At 40.7% G+C, this 23,186-nt stretch overlaps 1 protein-coding gene across 10 annotated transcripts in view; it reads left to right on the plus strand.

The window, feature by feature from the left end:
• The window catches only part of KCNQ1 (potassium voltage-gated channel subfamily Q member 1), a 332,458-nt gene that overhangs the window by 136,607 nt on the left and 172,665 nt on the right, over window positions 1-23,186 (plus strand). For 8 of the 10 annotated variants that reach the window (XM_083425015.1, XM_083425014.1, XM_083425011.1 and 5 more), the window contains 5 exons: window positions 666-794; window positions 1,857-1,998; window positions 3,626-3,652; window positions 5,353-5,418; window positions 6,694-6,814. In XM_083425015.1, the coding sequence (XP_083281141.1) occupies window positions 666-794; window positions 1,857-1,998; window positions 3,626-3,652; window positions 5,353-5,418; window positions 6,694-6,814 (485 nt within the window). The remainder of the gene's footprint in view (window positions 1-665; window positions 795-1,856; window positions 1,999-3,625; window positions 3,653-5,352; window positions 5,419-6,693; window positions 6,815-23,186) is intronic. The other 2 variants (XM_083425018.1, XM_083425019.1) reach the window with 2 other exon arrangements.

Below are 23,186 nucleotides of genomic sequence, written 5' to 3' on the forward strand. Positions count from 1 at the left end.
CCCCTTTCTCTCCTGTTAGCAGACACCTGCTGGAGCAACGGTGCTAGGAGGTCCAATTAGATTCTGTCCTTGGTGCCTAGGCTTGACATAGATCCAAAAGCTGCTCTGAGACCCATCCTACCTCTACACACACGTTTCGTATTTATAGTATTGTTAAAAATAATAAAAAGTATGTTTCATGCAATTAGTCATGGCTGGAAATGGTAATACAGATCTTGTTTGTTTCACTGTATTTTGCACAAGCACATTTGCTGTTAATATTCTTTGTCATTATTTGTGTTTGGAAAAGAATACAATTATGTATTAGTTTTGTACATTTGTAATTGGCCTTTTCTCTTTTTGGTGTTTGTTTATACGAAGCCTATTTTATTTTTTGTTATCTTTTGGAATGAGGCCAGTTAAAGTGGATTAATTTGAAGAAAGTCCAGCAAATGTTTGAAACTAATCTGTTTTAGCTTTTGAACCACTCTGAATTGAGGATTTACTTGCCTCATAATTAGCATGAGTTTTCTGAACTAAGATCTCTACTCCCACCCCCTAATTTTGAATTTTCCACTATCCCTAATTTAGACAAATGTTCATAGATTAAAAAAGGTTGCCATTTATAAATTAATGTTGGTTTTCTGATGATACACAAATGTTTTTTAATTCATCTAATGTTTTAGACTGCCTGGAGGTGCTATGCATCAGAAAACCCAGACTCTTCTACATGGAAAATATATATTAAAAAACCGTCCAGAAATTATCACTTGATGTCTCCTAGTCCCAAGCCAAAGAAAATTGCGATGGTGTCGGTAAGGAGCTACATTTCCATTTCCCTTGGGCATTTTGACACATTAATGTTTAAAAATAGACTGAAATGAATGCTTTTCCATAGAATATGTTTTCTCTACACAAAATAGCCTTTCTTGAAAATGTGATATTCAACCTTAGTCATACTCAGGGCAAACTCAATAGGCTTATTCTGACTATGGCAAAAATTGAATATCAACCAATATTTGCATAACAAGATATTCTTCATATGATACAGGGGCACTGTCTAGGGGGGCCAGGACCCCCAATATTTTAAAGTAGGGCCCTGGGTCTCCCCAAAAATTCTGCAGCAACCATCAAAGGGACACACCAGGGTGAAGCATCTTGGCCCCTGTGAGTCCCTTTCACAAAGGTAAGGCGGGTGGGGGTGGCGGGCCAAGTTGGCCTGGCCTGGTTGGGGGGCGGTGCCATGTGTGTGACATCATGCATGTGCGACGGGACCTTCAATGTTGTGGGCAACTCGGCGCGTCTGATATGATATCACACATAGCCATGTATACTCGTGATTGGGCCAGCCTGACTAGCTGGCAGGAAGCTCCAAGAAGCTGTGTTGAATGTTGCACAGTTTTCCTCCTCTGCACCAATCATGGGAGAGGAACAGACTCTAAATTTTGTTTTGGTGACAAACAGTAATGGAGGTAGAATTCTATCCTCTTGAGGACTTCCTTCATAAACTATGGCATTGACTAAGAAGTCAGTGGTTATAATAAAAGGAAGGCAAGGGGAGAAATGTAATTATGGAGTGATAGACTCTGGGAGGAACACAACATTAGGAATTCAACATTAGGGGATCACTTCATCAATACAAGAATTTCTGCTTGCTTGCTAGAGTGATTTCCCCCTCTCCTCCCCCTCACATCCTGTTCATGAAAGAAAAGGTAGAATTGTAATTTTATAATAAATCGTAATTTTATTTCCCCTCGGTTACTTGTAATATAAATTAATTTCTTGTGTTGAATTAATTACATCTTTAGCTTAGCTCATAGTTCATGCAGTCAGGGTTTTCTATTTTTTAAGAAGATTTTAAAATGTATTCCTCTCAGGTAAAAAAGAAGAAAGGCAAGACGGAAAAAGACAATGGGCCTTCTTCTCCTGACAAAATGTTATCTGTTCCACAAATCACATTTGACCATGTGATGGAAGATCGGAAATCTGAAAACTACTTGGACTCGAATGAAAATTCTGGTAAGAATTTCGGTTAGAATTTGCATATACTTAACACGGCAAGCCAAAGCCTAGGGGTAAGGCCAGATGTTGGGGCTGGGCAAAGATTTCCCTCTGCTGGTCGCCTCCCGTGGTGTAAAGTCTGCATCACTCTGCCAGTGTAGAGTAGAAGTTCTACCAGCCAGATCTTTCCAGCTGGCAGCCAGTGGAAAAACCTGAAACTTGATATTCTGGAGGCAGGGGAGGGAAGGGCTGAGCTGGCCCTTGATCTCAAGCCATCCCGTTATTGCTGGATCTCAAGCCATCCCATTATTGCCATCAGGCCCAGTTTGGACCCATTCCAGGCTGGCACAGTGATTTGCCTATTTCTCATCTCTTCCCCGCCCTGGCCAGCACAAGGGCCAGGAACTGCAGATGTAGTGCTTTGACAAGCCTCATTGCTTCCTGGTTGGGGTTTGGATTATACCCTGAAATAAGGAGCTGTCATTTAACTAGACCAAATAGCCTAACGAATACCTGAGCCCTGAAGAAATTTATAGCTAAGAAAGTTTATAAGAGGCTGTTCTGCTTTACTGCCCACAAGTTTCAATGCTGTTGTAACAGATTGAACCTACGTGTGCTTGAGTGTCTTTGTCGAGTCTCTTTTAAAATATTTTACTCTTGACTTGTAAATATTTCCTATAGAAACCATTTTATCCAGGGATTTTAGAAAGATAATTTATGGATCTATATACTTAACACCTTAACACCTCCTGACCATAATCTTGAAGATTAGCACCTTTCTCAACATCTATCTAGCGCTTTGATTATTTTTATTTATTTATTTTTAAAGAAAACTCTATTGCATTCGACACTTTCCTTAGTTTCTTTCCCCCCTTAGTTTCCAGCATTTATTTGAAATCTGAACTGTGATACTGAGGAAAGGAAACTAAAATGTTTAACTAAACCAAAGCCTTAATCTTCATCTCTGTTTAGACTGATTTATTTATATATATTTTTATAATTAACAGTGTGACAGTATCCTTCTAGGGTTCGCAGGCTACTTATTCACTGTTAAGTTGCTTTCTGTTCTGCATGAGTCTTCTGGGTAGCCTCCATTTTTTAGAATAATAATCTGATTTTTCTTGTTAGCTTTCTGCAACATCTTAAAAAAAAATATGATTCTGAAGAATACTTGCGCAGATCATAAGCGTTCAAGGAAAGCACTACTTTGTCCTCCTGTATACCTGCTACTCACACATGGGTATTTTTAGAGCTCACATCCCTTTCCTTCAAGAGCTTGTTTGCCAAGTTTTCTTCCAAGTAAATTTCATTATTATTATTTTTTAAAAAAAGTGCTGTAGAGAGCAAATATCAATGGGGAATACCACATTGGAATGCATATCAGGTAGAAAGTTCACATGCAGTTCTTGGTTTCTCAATAGGTTATGTAGTACAAAAGATGTTAAAGCTTTCTTTCACTGCTTTCTATGCCCAAGTGACATTAACCTTTAACTGTGACTTTCACCATTTGAAGGGCAACATAATCTATAAGCAGGTACTAACTCCAGTTTAGAAACAAAGGTTTCCTTTTCCTTCTGACATCTATTCTCCCTTTTTCCTCCTCCTCCCTCTGTTTTCTTCTCTCAAAACTCTTACAAGTGTACAGGACAAAAAGGAATGTTTAAATTTCTTGGTAAGTTAAGGAAATTTGTATTTTCCTACAGCATGCCAGACATTGAAAACTTAACATTGCTTGCAGTGCTTTTCTCATGCTCCCGCTGGCCATTGGCTATACTACTTTTCTGTTGACATTCTGCAGTTGAAGTGGGACAAATGTGCATTCTTTCACATCTGTCCTTTATCATGATTCAATTAGTAATGAAGAAAAGTAGTTTAATTACATGATATACTCTTAACATTGTCTCCCATAATTGCATTGTAGCAAATGAGTTAATCCACTGCCTTTACTCAGTGCCATTTATTTTCTTTCTTCACTTGCTCATTTATAACTGATTAGGATGACATGTGAATCCCATTGTTTTATATTTTTATTTGAAGTCTGCAATAAAAAAATATGCAGTGCAAGCTTATGCATGTTTACTTGACAGTAAGCCTAACTGGATTCAGTAGGGCTTACTCCTAGGTAAGTGTGAAGAGAATGGCAGCCTAAGAATCTCAGCTCATTACATTTCTTGAATTCCTAATTGCAATGAATATTTTCCTTGTTTTTAAAAAGATTCAAAATTTTAGTCATATTTTTATTATGGCGGGAGGGGGATGGGAGATTTAGGACATGATTCATCACTTTTAAATCTTATGTTTCAAAGGGATATAGTTAAGAATGTGGTTCAGTTTTCCCACTGAATTCCCAGTAAAAGAACTTAACATTTACAGGATAATGTCCTTAAGATGTTTACTGGATAATGTATAGGACATTTAGGTTTGCTGAAACTTGAAATTATATTAAAATAACTAAAGTAGACATAGAATAATTCACCTATTGATTCTTTTAAAGATGGCCTCTGGTTGTTTTTAAGCAAAGAATACATGGAAGCTTTCCCCCCATAAGAAGTAAATTATTTATTTAAATTAAAATCCTTGGGTTACTTTGTTTTACTCAAGTGCATAAAGTAGAACTCAGCCATAAAATCAGTGACTAAAGTTATAAGCAGCTGGTAAGTTTTAAAAACCTATTAAATAAGCAACACTTCATTAAGACGCCTTAAACATTTGCAGATCTTGCCATGGCTAAAATCTCAAACCTGCTTAGTCAGATTGACCAATCTGAATCCGTGATGAAGTTTCATTTCTAACCTGTTGTGAAGTCTTACCCATTGTTTATCTGTAGAAAACATCTATTCTGAATGTATCTTCACACATTTCTCTTCCACATTTCTCCCAAAATTTAAGAAGGCTTACAAAGTTCCCCCTTAACATAAGCATAGTGGGACAAAATGTCTATATACCTTCCATAGTAGAGGTTACTGAAATTATAGGAGGCCTTTTCTATTCTCATTCTCTAGGATAATACAGTACCCATGTAGAGGGGAAATAAGGGGGGTTGGAATGGAAAAGTGTATAAGGTGAAATAGCCAAGGACATGATAGAAATATTTAAGAAGTCATAATGATATTACTTCTCTAATGTTCAGAAACGCAAGAAGGCTCAACATGTATTAGAGTAGTTTTAAATTATAAGGAAGAGAAACATATTGGTCATGTGCCTTACCTGCAAGAAATATTTTTAATACCTGTTTTCCTGTTGTTTAAAGATTAACTGATGCAATTTTGGCTTGGATTGCATTACTGCCTCTCTTGACTTTCTTCCTTTCTTTTTCGGTGTTCTTTTTCGGTGCACTGTCTCTCCTACCCCTCCTGTCACCTGTTCACTCAGTCCGACAGCATTCCTGGTCATCCTTTTCTACAGAGCAGCCATCTCCCAGTTCTCCCCCTTCTCCAGGTAAATCTTGCATCTCTTTGCTTCATTTGCTCAACTCTGGGCTTGTAGACACTACATTTCACCCATTCTGTTACAATTTATGGGACAGATTAGGGTTTCCTTTTAGAAGATAGAACTACACAGTGGTACCTCAGTTTATGAACTAAATTCGTTCTGAGGTCCGTTTTTAACCTGAAACCGTTCTTAACCTGAGGTACCACTTTAGCTAATGGGGCCTCCCGCAATTTCTGTTCTTATCCTGGGACAAAGTTATTAACCCAAGGTACTACCTCCAGGTTAGCGGAGTTTGTAACCTGAAGTGTTTGTAACCTGAGGTGTTTGCAACCCGAGGTACCACTGTACTGAAGGTACAAAGCTTAAACAAAACCAGTTGGAGATTGAAATTTATTTCTAGTCTTAAACAAATAAATACTGTGACTACTACTAGGTATTTAAACTGAGTTGGATCCAGACTTGCTCTTTTGCAAATGGAAATGTTGCTTCCATTTGCAGATAGAAGAAAAGGAAGGAGGTGATTTTTGCTTATTCTTCCTTGTCCTTGCAGCTCCTTTTGCCGCCTTCCATAATGTTCTGGAGGGTCCCCAAACGCTGCAGAATAGCTTTTCACCTCCAGTGGTGCTTCTTGTTTGCAGAATTCTGTTCATGAGTACTCTAGATTCATAGTATTTTAAAGGGGCCAGAAGACATGCTCCCTGCCTTGTAGGTGTTTTCCACCTGGCCTGGGAGGGTGGGGCCTGACTGACTCCAGCTACAAAAGGTGAGACTGCTGACCAGACTCGTAGACTCCTGTTTAGGGTTTTTTGTTGAGGTGAGGGTTGTAGCTCCTGTTAGTTACTTGTATCTTTATTTTAGGTCTTGTGATTTATGTGGAAATGGTTCAGTTTGGTTGTGCATTTAAAAATATCATGGTTTGACTACTTCTGTAATTTTATAATTATGTGTTCTTTTTATGCTGTAAGCCACTTTGAGCATGGTTTGAACTGTGGAAAGGCAGCATACAAATAAAATTATGTATGTATGTAGAAAGTACGTATCCAGTCCAGAAATAAAACAAAATAAAAAAACCATCAAAAAGAGCACAATAATTAGATAAGAGTATCAGTCATGAGAAAGCCACCAAGAATAAGTGGGTTTTCAAAATCTTTCTGAGAAACTAGTGTGGTAACTGTATGGAGGTTAACTGGACGTTCCAGAATCATGGACCCACCAAAGAAAAAGTATTCTGCCTTTTGCCTACTAGCAAGTTTAATCTTTACCTTCCTGTTTCTTTTTCAGTGAAAAGAAACTCTCCATTTTTAGATACAAACACAGGACCATTCATTAGGACGAACAGCTTTGCTGATGAACTCGACCTGGAAGGCGAAACATTGCTGACCCCAATAACTCACATCTCACAGTAAGTCACAGATTTCTGAATTATGCTGTCATTTGCTCCAGACAAGTTCAACCAGTACATGCTATAAGCTAAAACATAATCCTAGATCAACCTTATAGTTATTTATGTAAAATCATTCTGTGTAGAAAGTAATGTATGCTGTCCCGATATCCATTAAAAAGTTATCCATTCTGCTCATGGAACAAATCTGACTTTTAGGTCACATTGCACCTGATGGATATTCTTCGTTTTAAGCAAAACATACTGCATTGGTTATTCAGTTATGAGATATGCTTTTTACTTTTACCTAATACTGTGGATAGCTATACGAAAAGTTCATAGATGGCATTGATTTTTGTGTTTAGGGATGTGTCATGTTGTGCCTGAACTGCTAATGCCCTGTTTGGACATTTTCCAGATCTTATGAGAAATTATTCCTGTTAAAATAGCAGTGATGTGGTATGGAGAATAACAGCACCATTGCAGTAGTACCCAGATTGAATCCACCTGTTGTCTAGAGAGGTGTCAGGACATGTTGTGGATTATGAGGGCCTGCATAAACAGACTTGGCTCAGGTGTGATCAAATGATGATCATTCCTAGTTTCCTATTAAACTCTCTATGCAATATTTGGTGTATTTACTGTGTCTTATTCTTCCTTTGTATCCTCGTCAATGTCACCAAACTCTATGTGTTTTGACTATACTGTACACAATTGTGGCTTTAGGCACGATTCCTGGAACGTAACCCTGGCAGGCTTACTGTATAAAACCATCCATGTATCAATCTATATAGTACACAAACACAGAAATGCAGGCATATATAGTTATACTATTGTAAAAACAAAAGTGGTTTCTGGTTACAAAAAAGTTTGTAAAGAAAATTGCAACTTGACATAATTAACCATGAGGATTTATTTCCCAAGGGAATCCATAAACAAATGCTTTTTATGCTCTTATAACTGTGACTTCGTGTGTTTCTTCCTCCCAGTTTTTCTTTTAAGTAGTCTGTTTTGCTCTTAAAATTTGAAAGGCTGCATTGGTATAATCCTTCATGCAAGCATTCCAAAGGGCTCCATAGTACATATCAAAAATATCTAGCCAATCCATGTAAACCAATTAGCATGTAAAAGTCAGATCAAATGCAGCTTCAGTTCAGACTGTAAAAGTGATCCATGCTCTATAAGAGACATATCAGCATGAAGAATATTTTATAGCCCAGCTGCATAACACTGTAACTCCTGGTTAGAGAATGAAGGGCTGTGGAACCAGAAAGAATAATGTGCTGTTGAATCTTGGACTGTAGTGCTGCATATAAATTAATATGCCCCAGGGGCCATGAAAATGAGCGTGTATGAAAGAAACTGATTCCATAACCACAAAGGCGTGAGTAAGAGCCGCTGTGTGAATTGCAGGCATGTGCTTGGCAAAAAGTATCTGCAAACAGATTTCACCTGAGAGCATAAAATTACTTCTCTTTGACAGGCAATATAAATCACCTGGCAAAAATATTGGTTACCTACTGTACTGTCAGGAAACTTTCTTGGTAAAAGTCAGATTAAGGAATGTGTTTAAAATCTCTGTTTTCACTTACTTGGGAAGGATGGAGAAACTCTTGCAACTGGTACTTGTCTGTTTCATCACAAGTACGTCAGGAATATCCCAGGGGTCCAGGAGCAGTAAGCCAGCAGCAGCCTTGTGAAAATCACACTTAGTTAAGGGTGTCTCTGGGGTCTCCCTAACTCAATCATGGCCACGTTTATGGAGCTTACATGCCTGTCCACATTAAGAAAAGTGAGACAGGAGGTAGATGCATGACTGGATCCAATGCACTGCTGCAACAAGAGTAGGGGCCAAAGCCTGACTCAGTGCCCTAATGTGTGCTGCTTCACTATGATGTTGACCCCAATCTCAGCAGCAGCATAGTAGCTTTTGTTCGTACTGATGCACCTGCATTTGCCTTCTAACTGCAGCCAGATGCAGCAGTTCTTCTTTGATGCATGGTTATGTCTTGGATGTGTGGAAGAACCTGGAGCAATATAATACTATGCGGCTTTAGCTAGCGGCATGAATTGGTGAGCAAGAGCAGAACTGGTTTTGCTTCAGGGCAGTATCACAGATGTGTGTCTAAGCACAACACACTTGGGATCATGAACACACTCTGAGGTCGCTTCCAGATGACCTGTTTATTGAGCATTAATCCAAATTTGTTTCTGGGGAGATCTGATTATACCTGCTGTTTTCAGAGCGTTCGTTTTGATTTGGTTGTGGGGAGGATAGATAGCATTGCGTCAAGCAAATGCTACCCTACACTTTCCAGTCACTTTCTTTTATCCCATGTTTTGAAGAAGCTGGTTTGTTGTGCACCAGCCCCAAATCAAATTGGATTGCGCAACCTGAATTTGCTGGTGTGCAATTGGATGCCACCCCAAAATAGCAACAGTCTGGGAGGACCCTCTATGGCCTGACCTGTACAGAGGGCTCCTGTTCTTCATAGAATATATGGGGCATCCTCAAAGGGGAGTCTTTCTCTGAACTCCCATTTCCTGATCTAGCAAGATCAAGGTGAGGAGGAGTGCCAAGATACAGTACCCTTTGTGGTGATGTAAACTGAACCTCAGTCGGCGTATCAGTCACTTCTACTGCAGTTGGAGCCTCTGACAGATGGGAGATTTATGAAAGGGCTTGCAAAGGTTTGTTCCCTTTCTGTAAAATTCCCAAGAGCCATACAGTTGCCAAATAGGTTTATTTATTTAAATTGTGGGGAAAGGGAGGTGGCAGGTTCATCCTCCCCATCTGACAGCCCTCAAGCTTTGTCAGAGTGCCAATAGTGCAGAGATGATAATAGAGCTAGAGCTTTAGGAAGTATAAGGGGCAGTGGGTGTTATCTTCCCCACACCCAATAGACCAACAATATCTGGTCTCCCAGGTAATAGTCCAACACTCTAACAATTAAGCCATTTATGCCAGCTTATTTGATTTACTGCAGGGACTTACGTTTCTTCTCCATGAAAAGCACTATTACTGCTTGTGAGGATCACATTGTGCTAAGTGATTTTCCCATTCCCAGATCCAGGTCAGCAAGGGGGGCAGGTGACCTCCCCCTGGCCGAAGGCAGGCAGCAACCTTTAGGGAGGTCCGGCTCCCCTCCCATAGTTCTGTTCCTGCCTTCATTGAGTGCAGCCAGTCACCATTAGCTCTCACTTATCTCTTTAGGTTTATAAATTCTTTTTTTTAACAGCTTAGTTGGGTGGTATTTTCTTTCCTCATTCCATTTTTCCTTCTCTTCTGCTTCAGTTTACTTCATCTGGAGCACCTGCCTAGCCTCTCCTTTCCCATGCTCTGCATCTTCTTCTTTTTAGCCTTGGCACTTTTGTCTTTCCTTCCCTTTCCCTCTCAGTGAAGGGACGGGAGAAGCAGCCCAATTTCTTCCCTTCTCAGAGTGGGAATGCTGGAGAAGCCTGGCGGGGCTGCCGCACTGCATCACTCTTTTCATTTTGGCACAAACGCCATCGTCCGGCTCGGATTCAATCTCACAAAGCTTCTTTTTAGCATGAACACCATTTTCAAAAGAATTGTGTGAATTGACTAAGGAGACAAGTGAGATTTAAAAGATATTCCCTGTTCATTTGTCAAACAGCTGCATTGCATTTCCTATCTCCCCGGCCCCTCCTGCCAATATACCTTTACCAGGCACTACAACCTGACACATGCACCTTAGCCAAGGCAGCATTTGGCCAGATGGTCCTGCCTTAGCTCCTACAGCCTTAACCTGCCCTAGGGAGGTTAGCTATTGTACTTCCCATCCCTGCTGCTCTGAAACTGGGAATTGGGAGAAGCACAGTTGCACTCGCCTGAAATGTAGTTTTTCCAGTCAGCAGGCCCCACCCTATGTAGTGGGCTGCAGGAATATTTCTTCTTCATCATCATCATCATCATCATTTACTTACACAGTTGAGATTAGTTGTAGTTTGGATTGGGAAGTAGGGTGTTTTTCTTTTTCTTGAGCTTGGCAAGTCTGTGCAAAGTGCATGATGGGAGCCCTGCCAGCCCTTGACCAGGGAGAGAAGCCATCAACCCACCCTGCTGTTCTTTCACTGGGAATGGAAAACTGCATTTCAGGTGAGCACAACTGCACTTTTGCCATTGCAGTGTTTTTATTACATAAGACCCCTGCCAAGAAGGCTAATTATCTAGTCATTTTAGAGAATATACACCCACCATTGTACATACACCAACTATTTGCAAAATCTCATAGCCAAAGAGATGTTGAGTATATGCAATGGCTGTGCCTTTGTTTATTCCTGGTAATTTGATTATTAAAGGGCCCTCTTTCACCTTTGTGATTTGGAGGCAGCTTCTTAGTTTAAAGATACATTATGTCCAGAGCAAACATTTGTAATCTCTGTAGTGTGGAGGAATCCTTATTTGCACTGACTAGATGGCTCATATTGTAAATGATTCCTGCTTTTATCTTCCTCCCTCATTTCCAAAGGCCCTTGTAAAGTCTTGAGCAAATACAGCTTATTCACTTTCAAGTGGTCAGATATAATGACTGACCTGCTGTCACCACAACTCTGTTTGCAGGGCAGCTAACAACATTTAAAATGTGATTTGCACACAGACAACTTGATGGTTAATTGCAGAGAGGAGTTGAACAGCAGCAATCAAAGCAAGCATACAGCCAGAGATCAGGCACGAAACAACAGTTTTCTGATGTGTTACAATCAAACTTGTCCCTCATGAATCCCATTTCCTTCTGTGTTAAGTAATTAGAGTATTTCATCCTTTACAGACTTTTAAATAAACAACCTTCCTCCCCACTCCGCCTAAGAGGCAGGGAAAATAAGAAACTATGGTAGTAGTATACCATGTTAGCATATAAATTATTATTACGATGCCATTACTATTGTCTTACATGTGCCTTTTAGTTCACATGTGTACATTCTAGTCTCAAAACAATATATTTGTTGTTTTAAATTGTGGTTTTTTTACTGTTCCACATCCTGAGATCTCAGGATAATGGGCAAGCTCTAACTATTCTATATGTAATATAATAAAAGCATTTAGAGGCTAAATGCATTTAGCCACACACACACACACACACACACACACAGTTATGCTTTTCTCAGGACAGGAGCTATGCAAGCTTATGTACAGAATAGGAAAAAAGAGATACCGTGCTAAGCTGGCCATTGGGTGGGTTACTGGGTTTCCATTTCTTTGATTGGCAGAGAATGAATTGGCAGAGGACAGGCTGCTATCTTTAAATGCAGGTTGGGGAGCGGATCTGGGCAAAAAAAGGAGGTTAGGAAACCATACTATAATCCCCCTATAAACTATAGTGGGATATTCAAAAGGGGATTAGTTTTCATGCTCTGAATTAGTTACATAGCAATGGCAAACACTGACATGGCACATTTACAGGCCAACAGAAGAGAATGTTATTTCCTTTGGCAAATAAAACAATAAAAAAGTACACCTTGTAGCAGATACATACACTTGTATGTTGAGGTTCTACTACTTTAAAGTAGTAAAGACAGCTGCTACTTTCATGCTGTAGATTAATATTAGATTCCTTCTTTTCCATGCGTTAGTTTACTTGACTGATGTTAAGTAATTAAAGTAGACTCCAGCTGCTTACATATTCAGAAGCGCAAGGTTCATCTAATGCAAGGCCAATGAGCAGCTGCATGTGCCCTGAATTTATCCATGTTTATTTTAGACACCACACAGAGCAATAAATGCAAATGCAGGAGTTGGAATGAGAGATGATGCCCCATATTTATTTATTTCATTGAATTCTTATCATCACTTCTGTTTAAAGTCAGTAAATTTGTCTTTTGACCATACTATAATTAATATTGGGTATTATGTACATAGCATTTTATGTAAAATATTACACATAGTAACGTTGGCAGCTAATATTCCAAGAGAAAGTTTGCCGCAATCTTAAATTACCTATTATAACCTGGTATTATTATTTTTTTTGAAAAACGGAAAACAGGTTGGAGGATGAATTTGAAGCAGAGAAGGAAAAAAATATAAGGAAATAGCTAAGCCCCCATCTCCCTACATCTCTGTTCCATGTTGCTCCCCTCTTGAACCTGTGTTCCTTGCTTAGAAAACAATAACAGCATTTGAGTTTGGCTGTGGCATGCTCTCAACTACCTCAGTCAGCTGGATCGAAACATTTTCTTCAATGTGTGCAAGATAATCAAAACCCTTTGGCAAAATTTCCTTACAAATAAATCAGCCAAGTTTCTAGAACTGAGGTTCAAAATAAAAGGTTCCGTTTATGGCTGTGCTGTATTCCACTATGTTTTTCAAATGTAATTAACTGGAGGTGGTATTGTAGCAACAATTCATAACCTGCATCTTTAGTTTCCCACCACACAAAGTATCTAAAATAAAAAGCTTTTTCTGCTTTACATATAGGATTGATCTCCACTATAGGCACACATTAAATGCCTAATGAATGTGAGGATTCTTATCAGAAAGACTCTCCTCCCCAGAGGGGAGGGGAGTGGTTGTGGGCGGGAGCCCCAACCCCCGCCCACGCAGGGGCGTGAGCCCCTGCCCCTTCCTGCGCACCTGGCCGGCGCCCCACGCCCAGGGGGCGGCTCCCACCTGGAGCCGCCCGTAGCAGGGGCGTGCCTAGCCACCCTTTATCTTCAGGCGCCGGCCCCTCCTCAGCCTCTTTCGTCGTCGCCGCTTCGAGAGTCACCCACCCTCCACTCCCTTTAGCTCAGGGTTTAAGTTCTTTCTCTGGCCTTGCTATGGACCTTAGGTTGGTCGCCCGGTTGTCCGGGGGCCTGGTAGGAATTTTTCCTGTTGGCATTAGGCCTTTGGGTTTTTTCGCCTACCTCGTAGCAACCGTCACAACTTTTGTGGTATTGGTGGGTAGGTTAGGCATTGGATTGGGGTGTTGCGCTGTGTGGGAAGGCTAGGTGTGGCCATCGCCTACGCCTTCTATTTGGATATTCCGTTAAAGGAATCTGGCGGTCGTGTATTCTGTCCGATGCCTGCTTGGCTGGAGGCCATGGCACGACCCCTGGTGACATCATGGGTGAGCCTATAGTTGGATAGGCATCAACTGGCTCCATCTACTGGTGGTTCAACCCCTCTGCTGTGGTCATCCAATGCCTAAGGCCAATACCTTTTCATTGCAGTAATCAATAAAAGTTGTGGCCTTTTCCTTGCCCATAAACCTTATACCACGTGTCCTTGTGTGTTTATTTCCACCTCACGGGGGGTTGGGGTCCTCGAACCACAAGATGGATCTGTGCAGTTTTGGTGGGGTACTTCGATCTATTAGTGTATATAAATTTGGAATGGTTGGACCAGTTCCCCCCATTCATTCCAGAGAACTGTATATGCTTAGCTCTGTATATAGCTTTCTGGTGCAAAATGAATGTTTCTCATTAATTTCAGTGGAGGGATTCATTATGTGTACCTACATGTGTACACATGCATGTGCACCTCCCTCATTGTGAGCTGGGATTTGTTCCTTCCTTTGAAATAAGTGAGGCAGCTCTTTCATGCCCACGAATCCCAAGTGTGCATTGGAGCTCTCATATCCCCAGCGCTTTTTCTGTGGTGGTACTCACTGGTATGGAGTAGCAGCACATCTTATTTTGTTTCCCATGGCAGACATCTTGGTCTGGCACCCACAGCGCTTTTATCAAGATAGGAGTATCACCACCTCTTTTATTTTATTATTATTTTTGAGCACTGTACACCCCTAAGTGGAGTTCAGTGTTAACTTGTTGTATTCTGGCTTGTTTTCTGCTTCGTTTGCTCATGATTTATGAGGTTTTCCAAGGCACTCATTAAAGTCCACCAAATGAAGTTATGACATGCAGGAGTTATGGGGAAACGCAACTGAATAATTTGCTAGGGATATATTGCTCCATTTCATTAAAATATTACACAGCCAAGGCTGCTTATCCAACCTAGGTGATAAGCTTGCAGTGACCTTTTTCTGCAGCCAGTTTCTAACCCAGAATTCCTCGCTGAATTTGGCTGGAATGAATGAGCAAATCACACCGCAAGCAGCTGTTGCACTCTTGGCCCTAGGTGAGGCCCTTGGCCTCAATTGAAATAAATGGGGAGCAGCTACTGAAGGGTAATAAAGCTGTAGTGATTTTAGGAGTTATTCTGAAACCATCTGCTTTTCATTTTATAAATCTAAACCAATCCTGCCCATATCAAATTTTTGGCGCACATTTAAATAATAATATTGGAATGCATTTTACCCGCACCCTTTGCCGTAATGGAAATGGTACTTTTATTAATATCGTGATCGTTTGTAATGTTCCTTGCTTAAAAATAGGAAGTGCATCAGGAGATTTCAGAGCTGCACAACAGCGTCCCTTTTTTTGCAGGGGGAGGGGGGAGAGTCTTTATCCACAAGATATTTTCATAATCTTATTTTAATGCTATCACTCGACAACATTAAATTATTAAATCATTATTAAACCAGTTTCATTCTTTAAAAAATAACTTGAACCATAAAGAGTATGCAGTGGCCTTTTGGACCACTTTTGAAACTCCCAGAGGCTGCACACCACAGCTGGAAACAACTTGTGCTATGAAACTCAATATTGGCAAAAATGTAGGCTTCTGTCCAGAGCAGTGTGAAGGAGAGACCCATGTGTACAGCAGGATTTTTGTGGTCATTTTTTGAACAGTAGTTGCACAGGGGGCTGGTCTTTGGAAAAGAGCAACAGAAGTCCTGCTGTACACAGCCAATCCCTAAAACATCTGCACAACTGCTTAGTGGATAATGGTATTTGGTGCTGATGCAGACCTAAGCTTGTATATTGTGTTGACATGGAAAGAGTATAATTCCTCTAAACCAAAGCCCCATACTTCTCCAAGTCCATCCAATTCTTCACCTTGAATGACTTTGCTGGTAAAGGAAGAAGAGGTGTCACCTGAAATCTGGCAGGGCAGGAGGAGGTAAAAGACTGTGTTTAGGTTACCTGAAACATTCGCCTGGGAGAGAGCTTTGGGGATGTGCCTTTCCCTTTAGGAACTACAAAGTGGAATAGAACTGAGTAGGTAAGAAGCAGAAATGCTGCGCTGAAGCAGCAGCAGTTCTGAGTAACAGTGGTCTTTGTGCAGCTATGCCATACTCAGAGTGGGCTCATCAGAATGAATGGATGAAACTGACTTGCCAATTGGTTTCAGTGCTGAGTATGACTTTGTTGGCTACAACCCAATAGTTGTAAAAATGTGTAAGCAATGCAGACTTACTGAAATGTCCCCTGGTAAATATTCGGCACGGTTTTAAGTATGACCTCAAGCCCACATACTCAAGAGAGTGCCTGTGCTGTATGCTCCCCCTGGACTTCCTTACCATTATCTCTTTATCTGCATGTTCAGACATAGGCAGTTAAAGGAAAGCGGTTAGTGGCTGCTCCATAGCTGCAGAATTCTTCCCAAAGATTTGCCAAAATCTGAGCATCCTCCAGAAGCACTGAAAGGCCTTTCAGAATGAAACTGGATGGCAGTCTAGCCCTCAGCTCTAGTTCCTCCTTATGACGATGTTACCAGGATGGCCCCAGTGGTGCCTAGTTATGCAAATGGTAAGGCAGGCAGCAAGAGGTTTGTGACACCAGCAATCTTTACACTATTACTATTGAAATTCAGATGTCTCCTTCCTTAATTAATTAATTAATTGATTGATTGATTTAAATCACGTAACTCAGGGGTCAGCAAACTTTTTCAGCAGGGGGCCGGCCCACTGTCCCTCAGAACTTGTGTGGGGCCGAACTATATTTTGGAAAAGAAAAAAAAATATGAACGAATTCCTATGCCCCACAAAGAACCCAGAGATGCATTTTAAAGAAAAGCACACATTCTACTCATGTAAAAACACGCTGATTCCCGGACCGTCCGTGGGCCGAATTTAGAAGGCGATTGGGCCGGATTCGGCCCCCGGGTCTTAGGTTGCCTACCCATGACCTAACTGTTCAATCCCAAATCTGTACTATATAGTGGGTGCTGGTGCCACAGAGGCATTGCTGCTTTGCATGTGGAAGGTTCAGTCCTCAGCACCTCCGTGTAGAAGTGGGAAAGACTCTGGCCTGAAACCCTGGAGAGCTTCTGCCAGTCACAGTTGATAATACTGAGACAGATGAACCAGTAGTCTGACTTGGTCTTAAGGCAGCTTCCTATGCCCCTGGGATAGTGAATAAGGGGATTATTTTTGCAATGTTGTAAAGGGAGAAGTGACTGATTGGCTCATAGGGAAAACTCATTACAAAATTCATCTTTTGTATATTTTCTGCAAAGTTTTCTTTTAATTATTTAAAGCAGCTCAGAATGTTATTATTTTAGAGGAGCTGTATAGTGTCTGCTTTTTGAAGTGACTGAATCACTGGACGCAACTACTACAATGACATTTCCCAGGAATAGTTTCTCTCAAACTAAGGTCCCATCTCATATTGTTTCTATCTTAGTACAGAATTTCTAACTATAGAAGTTTAAAAATCAGCTGAGCACAAATGAAAAAAACCCCATCAGTTTCTATATAAAGCTTATGAGTCACCTTCTGAATCTATCTAAAACCGAATTGGATCTAACATAACACAAGGGGGCAGTCCTGTCATGCAAGAGATTTTGTATTTAAGTGAGGATGACAAGATGCTTGTTTTCAAACTTTTTTCATAAAGAGCAGATTCTTAGGGTGGAAGCCAGCCAAAGATTCAGCAACTCAGTCACCTTTAATGAGAGACAGTTAAGCACATGCTTATCTCTCCCACACATAGAAACAATTTTAAAAGTGTGTATCCATGCAGCTACAAACCTGAATGCAAAAAGCCTTTAGCTTTAAAAACCAAGTGGCACACAGAAAATTGATTTTGTGGCTAGCTGCTGATCAGGCTGAATGTGAGACAAATCTCTGTGTTTGTTTGTGTGTGTTTGTTGTTGTTGTTGTTTGGATAAGGTACGCAAAAGCACCAAGAAAGAGTTGTTTCAGTTACTTTTTTTGTTATTTGGTAGCATTGTGCTTCTAATTGCTCTGAAAAAGCCAATCAGGCAATGCCCACTATGAATCTTGTGGAATGTAGAAAATAAGTGAAATTCTAAAATTGCTTTTCAAGCTCCAGATATTATGCCCAAAGGGTAGTAATAATATTTTACCTGGACTGAAGTCCTCTCACATGTTAGTTTGAAGGCTTTTATAAGCCTGTTGCGATGCTATGATAAAGGTTACTGTGATTTAAATCATGCACACCTTCTGTGTGTGTGTGTGTGTGTGTGTGTGTGTGTCTCTCTCTCTCTCTCACACACACACACACAGAGAGAGAGAGAGAGAGAGAGAGAGAGAGAGAGAGAGAGAGAGAGAGACTGGCTTCTCTCACTCACACTCGCACACCCCATAGTTGAGCTCATGAATGATTTTTTTTTTTAAATTAACATTATTGTGATATGCCAACTTTGCAGTGCCTTTGCCAAACAGTATATGGAAGCAAAACCTAGGGGAAACATTTCCTCCCTCTCCTTCCCCACAAATAAAATGTTTCAAGCCACATAGGATTTATTCCCCAGAGGCACCTTTGTTTCTGACCAACTCACTTTTACACACCCAGAGGCCATTGTACAATATCTATGTGGGGCTGTCCTTCAAGAGGGTTTGGAAACTCACAAGGATTTACAATGTGGCTTCAAGGTGCTTAGCTTGGTTGTGCTGGTTTGTACATACCTCATCAGCCTTAAAAGAACTACACTGACTGCTGGCTGCTTCTAGAAGCAGCTCAAAGCACTGGTGCTAAATTTTAAAGCCTTAGGTGGTTTGGGCTTGGAGTACCCAGTGGACCTCCTCACCCCACATCAACCTGATATTTATAAAGTGAAGTAGGTGACTATCAGGCAGAAAGTGTCCCTCTGTATGGCAATTCTCCCTTGCGACAATGTTCCCCAGACAAATATGTGAAGCACTGGTTTTCTTTTTCCTGTTATCTATGTTGCTCTAGAATGCGGAAGCTTACTGTATTTTTCAATTTTTTACTTCTATTTGTAATATTTTTAGGCTGTTGTAAACTGTTTGGAGATTTTCTTCGAAACGTGAAGCAGTAAAACAAACAAACAATAATATATAGAGCAAACTTAACTCCCACTGATTTTCAGAGGTGATTATTTCTTAGTGATTATTTATTATCAATTACATTCCCCACCTCACCCCCACTGTTTTTACTAAGGTTATAGCGACTTCCAGAGAATCTCCCATCCGTGGCTCATTGGGCTCCACACAACCCCACATCTCCCTTGCTGTCTTTTGCCAAGGGTACCTCAACACCCACTGTGGCGTTTGCCCTCCTATGTGTGTGACATCATCCTGGGTTCATAGGGAAAGGGTTAACTAATTGTAAAATGACTAACCAATGGGAACCCAGGGAGCAGAGTTAACTGTGTATAAGGTTTAAGCACAGAGGTTTTATAGGGAGTTAGAGTTGTTGAGAAGACAGTCTGGAGTTAGAAGAGACAGAGAAGATAAGTCTGTGGGTTGGGCTAGTCTGGTGGGAGAGAGCGAGAGAATTTGTTAGGAGGAGTCAGTCAAACAGTTGAGATAATCAGCCAGAAGGTATTAGGAAGGTATAGGCCGGTAAAGAAACTAAAGTTAAGATACTGACAGGAATATTATCTGAGAAACCATAAACTTGTTAATATTTGTAAAATAAACTTGTTTTTTTGGTTCACTTTTAACAACTGACTGGATTCAGTGTTTTACCAGAGAGTAACTGGTTGGTGGCAGCCGGGAAGCGAGCACAGTGTGGCACAGGGATCAAGAAACCATTAAACATCCGGGGACCCTGTGTGATCGCCACACCCACTATTCTGGAACTGTCCAGTGACATCCTTGTTTATATTGTGGATATTAAGGACCTAGGTGCCCCTTGTCTACATGGACAGTAAGGGGAAAAAGACCTAAAGGATGTGGAAGTCTAGCACAGTTTAGGAAAAGCTTCTATATTTCTTAAGGGGCAGAGGATGAGGAAGAAGCTAAAGTACTCTGGGTAGTGTCTGCAAAGCCCCTCCCCACAAAATGCTGCGATTTGACTGGAATCCGTTTTTTGTTAGCAGAAAAGCATAAAGAAGCCCATGCAGCAAGAAAGACTGGAGATCTCTTATCCCACTCTCATTGTATTCATTTCCTTCTATTCTCAAACAAGTAAGGTTTTCTTTGCAGCTGAAAACTGAGCAGTTTAAAAACAAGTTCAAAAGGCTGTATTTCTGTTGAAAATCTATAGAGAAATGATGAAGAAGTATTGTGAAGTAGAACAGTTGTGTCCTCTCCTGTACAAATGAGGCTTGGATAGCTTCAGCTGCATGGGCCTACATTTAAGATTGTATGAACCATTTTTAGAGTATCACACCTGCAATATTACACACGTTCATGCTGTGTAATAAAGATCCCATAGATCTGAGTCTTAAAGCTTAACAAAATGAGGAGGAGTTGTTAGTATGCCAGTTTGTTAAGTCAGCAACAGAGCATCAGAGCTTCCATGCTGTCGGGGCATGTCATATGGTAAGGACATGTCATCCCCATAATTAGTAATAATGCAGGGAAAGTAAAATTGCTGGGTGAGGTCATATGGGGATTTGGGCTGGTGTGTCACCAGTGTATGGATGACAGCCTCTCGTTTCTGTCCTCTGAACCTCGGGAAGCAGTAGAAGTTGAGAACAAGTAACTGATACTAGTTTTTGGACTGGGTGTGTGTGAACAAAGAGTGGAGTGACATAGGAGTTAGTGTACTTGATGAAGTTGTGCTCTCTTGTGAAAAGCAACAGTTTCACAACTTCTGGGAACAGCCTTGGCAGTGCTGGCAGTGGCCCGGAGTGCCTTTCACCAGTTTCAGTTTGTGCGCCAGCTGTGCCCTTTTATGGAAAGGCTAAACTTCACTTAAATCATTCATGCCGAAGTTGCTTAGAACTTGAATTAGTTATCTGTTCTGCTTAGGGATGACCTTGAAGAGAGCTGGGAAGTTTCAAAAGGTGGCTTCTAGGGCTGTGACTAGATCATATTATAACAAACCAATTCTTTGCCAGCCATACCGATTACCAAAATGTATCCAAGCTCAATTAAATAAGCTTGTTGTGGCTTTATCGTTCTTAACACTCCAGGGCCAGTGTATCCCAAGAATTGCCTACCCTCTGTGAAACTGTCCAAGCATTATGTTGCACCACTAGGGCCATTCTCTGTAGCTGCAATAGGAACGTGTAGTTTAAAATTTGTTAAATGTCTCTGGTTGCATTGAGTAACACACATCACATTAGCTAAGATATAGCTGAATATGATTATTCAGCTTTTTTTCTATTACTATTCCCCTGTTTCAATATACGTAAATAAAAGTATTTGTGTTTATTAGTAAACATAGTTCTAAGCACTAGGACCTATCTTTTCAGAAGCCTTTTTCTTTTTGGTAAATGCTGGGCATGTGCTCATTTATAATCTTCACTGGACAATGCATTTGTTCTCCTCGACAGTTGAATAAGGAGGGGAAAGACATTTTGAAAAATGTGTTCCTGTCGTCTTTATGTGTGTGCCTTTCCTTACATCATGTTGAGCAGAACTCCTCAGGGTACCTTGAACAGTAGTTTCTGGGAGCAAGATGGATACCTGACTAGACTAGCTTTGACTTGAATTGTCTCACAAGATTGTTGAGATTATAAGATATTTGTCAGTCAGTTTTAAAGATGGTTGGATTTCAAGACTCAAAACAACAGCAGACTTCACAACTTTTTTGTGTAAAATGCAATTTTTAAAAATGTAGCTTCCTTTCTCTGTATGTGCATGTATAATTGATAAAAGACCAGGGCACAATGAGCACTTGGGGAAGGGCCATCCATCATGTGCCAGATTTACAGTTTACACAACAGCAGACAAATAGCTGTATTAATAAGAGTTAAAGCTTAATCCTTGCAGTCATGAACTGCTGCAAATCAGTGCAGTTGTTACAGCTAAGGAAACCCAGCATCATAATTTTTAAACCATATCAAAATGACGCAGTAATGTAAAGAAAAGCACTTTTGTAATCCTTCATTGCTAATTGCAACAGACATTCATTAAATGTCTAATGGGGCTCAGCATATTTGACCTGATGCAGAACCTCTAGCACTGTGTACCTGTTCTAGGATCCAAGTGTTTCTTGCTCTGCTCATTTCAAATTTTGTGCAAAACCAGAATGGGTAGTGAAATGAAATCCCACCATACAGAATAGAAATTGCAGCCTTCCTGTCCCTTAGAGACCCATAACTTATTCTTGTTTTTTCTTCGATAACTGAATTCCATAGATTTTTATATTGTAAGGATAGATTAAAAAAACAACAACAAACTATTTCCCCACAAGTTCTGTGGAGATCCTGGCAGCTGCCAGCATCCATGTCAAAAGTTCCTTTTGGTGAAAGGTCTTCATAGTATCTGTCCACATGTGTTTTAATATCTTTTTGATATCTCTTGATGAATTTCATTCCAGAATAAAGCAGCCTGTGGGCATTCCCAGCAAAGATGGAAGAAAGTCACTTTTTATTCTAGAAGAATTAGAAAGTATCGGATTTGCTTGAATGAGACTTGTAGTAAAGTGGAATCTGAGTTTTCACATTTTACATTTGAGTTTGCACATTTTTGAAAGGTAAGGAATTCTTTCCACCAGCAGGCAAATTAAAAAGATAATCACTGGTTATGCTTAATGAGTATAACTCTTTGAAAATCTTAGAGCCCTTTGTACTACAGTCTGCGTGTTGCATAATTTCTCTGCCTTGCTAAGGAAGCGTTGACATGCTCTTTTAGGTGTAGCCAACATGGCACCCCCAGATGTTGTTGGACTCCAGCTCCCATCAAGGCCAGTGGAAAGGATGACACAAGTTATCATCCAACAACATCTGGTGAACACCACACTGACTGCCCCTGTGTTAAAGGATTGGATACTATGGACGCGGGTGGCGCTGTGGGTTAAACCACAGAGCCTAGGACTTGCCGATCAGAAGGTCGGTGGTTCGAATCCACGCAACGGGGTGAGCTCCCGTTGCTCGGTCCCTGCTCCTGCCAACCTAGCAGTTCAAAAGCATGTCAAAGTGCAAGTAGATAAATAGGTACCGCTCCGGCGGAAAGGTAAACAGCGCTGCTCTGGTTCTCCAGAAGCGGCTTAGTCATGCTGGCACATGACCCAGAAAAACTGTCTGAGGACAAACATTAGCTCCCTCGGCCAGTAAAGCGAGATGAGCGCCACAACCCCAGAGTCGGCCACGACTGGACCTAATGGTCAGGAGTCCCTTTACCTTACTACAGAATTAACATCATGGAGTTTTGTTTTGTTTTCAAATCAAACTGTATTGAAGTTTCAATATCGCCCATTCAAAACCTTGAGATGGATTTAAACAGCA

This window comes from Podarcis tiliguerta, assembly GCF_965153285.1.
Source record: "Podarcis tiliguerta genome assembly, chromosome: 1".
Lineage (NCBI taxonomy): Eukaryota > Metazoa > Chordata > Lepidosauria > Squamata > Lacertidae > Podarcis > Podarcis tiliguerta.